Source organism: Cryptosporidium hominis, assembly GCF_000006425.1.
Source record: "Cryptosporidium hominis TU502 chromosome 3 CHRO013129, whole genome shotgun sequence".
Classification (NCBI taxonomy): domain Eukaryota; phylum Apicomplexa; class Conoidasida; order Eucoccidiorida; family Cryptosporidiidae; genus Cryptosporidium; species Cryptosporidium hominis.
The window spans coordinates 477-1,927 of record NW_666665.1 but is presented as its reverse complement, the minus strand read 5'-3'; the positions used below and the strand labels follow the sequence as shown (position 1 = coordinate 1,927).

Sequence of the window (1,451 nt, the reverse complement as noted above, 5' to 3'; positions counted from 1 at the left end):
TATTATTTTATGGATCGCGTCACTTTTTCAAACGTAAATGTGCTCAAGTTAATCCTCCAATTTTTGCTGGAAAGTGGCTTGTTAGAAAGCTATTCTACTCTATCATATGAAAGTGGTGTTAGCCTAAATTGGATTGAAAGCGTTGATAAAATAAGAACAATAATTTCTAAAGGGCATTGGAATGAGCTAATTGAAGTATTAAAATATATCAAAATTCCAGCAAATTTACAAATAATTCTCTTTGAGCACATTGCCCTAGAATTGTTAGAGTTAAAAGAACCATTTGTTGCTCAATATTTGATAGAAAATAACGAATCACTATTTTTGCATAATCAATTTGATGAAAAATATAACACTCTGCTCGAGATAATTGAAAAATCAAAAAATATAATTTCAAATGTAAAGAATAATTCAGCTGAATTAAACTATTCCTCAATTTTAACATTTGTCAAAAATAGCTATTTAGAAGGAGAAAGTAAAGAAAAATCTAGAGAAAGATTGTCTAGATTAATTACAGAGAATTTCATAGAAGTTAGAAAATCTTTGTTATTAGAAGTAATAGGCGATTCCTTGAAATATAAAAATACTTTAAAATTAGACAATGAGGAAGCATGTGAGAACTTAGGCTTTGAGCATAATGAAAATAATTTTATACGCGGCCAAAAACAATTCCAATTTAATGAGACGAAAGAATTCAAACTTTTTAAAAGCTCTTCTACTATCATTAATACAGAACAATTTGGAGATCTGTGCTGCATTACATTCACTCCCTCTGGAGAACATATATTTGCAACGTCAAAAGGGTATATTATTATTGGAAATGCTAATCTGTACGGTTTTATAAATAAAAACGTAAATTCAAAAAATATATACTCACATTGCGAAGAGGAAGTTAAAATATTGGGTTTATCTACAACTTGCATTAAAAATCAAATTAGTTTTGGAAATAAATTTGAAAATGATCGTAACTCTGATCGTATCATAATTGCTAGTACGAGCGAAAAGGCAGATATAAAGGTTTGGGTCTATTCAAACTCGAATTTTATTTTTTGTGTTAATGCATATGAAAATTATATAACTGATTTGGTATTTAACAAAGATGCAACCTCGTATACTTTCCTCATCAATTGAAGGTATCATAAAAATTCATGGTTTAAAATCAGTGCGAACAATCAAGTACTTTCCAAAAAAAAGTGAATTCTTTGTAAACAAAGTTTCCTTTAATAATTCAGAAACAATGGTAATAAGCGCACTAAGTAATGGCAGTATTAATATTTGGGATATTAAGTCTTGCAGCTGTATAGCAACGTATGACATATGTTCCTCGCAGATATTAGAATTAAAACTGGGTAATAACTTCGATCTTTTATTTTCAATCCAGCGAGATGGAAAGCTGAGAAAAAACATTCAAACATTGGATTCGGTCTTTATCAGATCACAATCACGCATGT

The 1,451-nt window shown here is 29.3% G+C and overlaps 1 protein-coding gene across 1 annotated transcript; it reads left to right on the top strand.

Annotated features, from left to right (window-relative positions):
• The first annotated feature begins 9 nt into the window (after positions 1 to 9).
• On the top strand, positions 10 to 1,131 carry Chro.30349 (smu-1). Its single annotated transcript, XM_659994.1, has 1 exon — positions 10 to 1,131. One exon carries the CDS (start codon positions 10 to 12, stop codon positions 1,129 to 1,131), a length of 1,122 nt encoding a protein of 373 aa, XP_665086.1.
• The last annotated feature ends 320 nt before the right edge of the window (positions 1,132 to 1,451 follow it).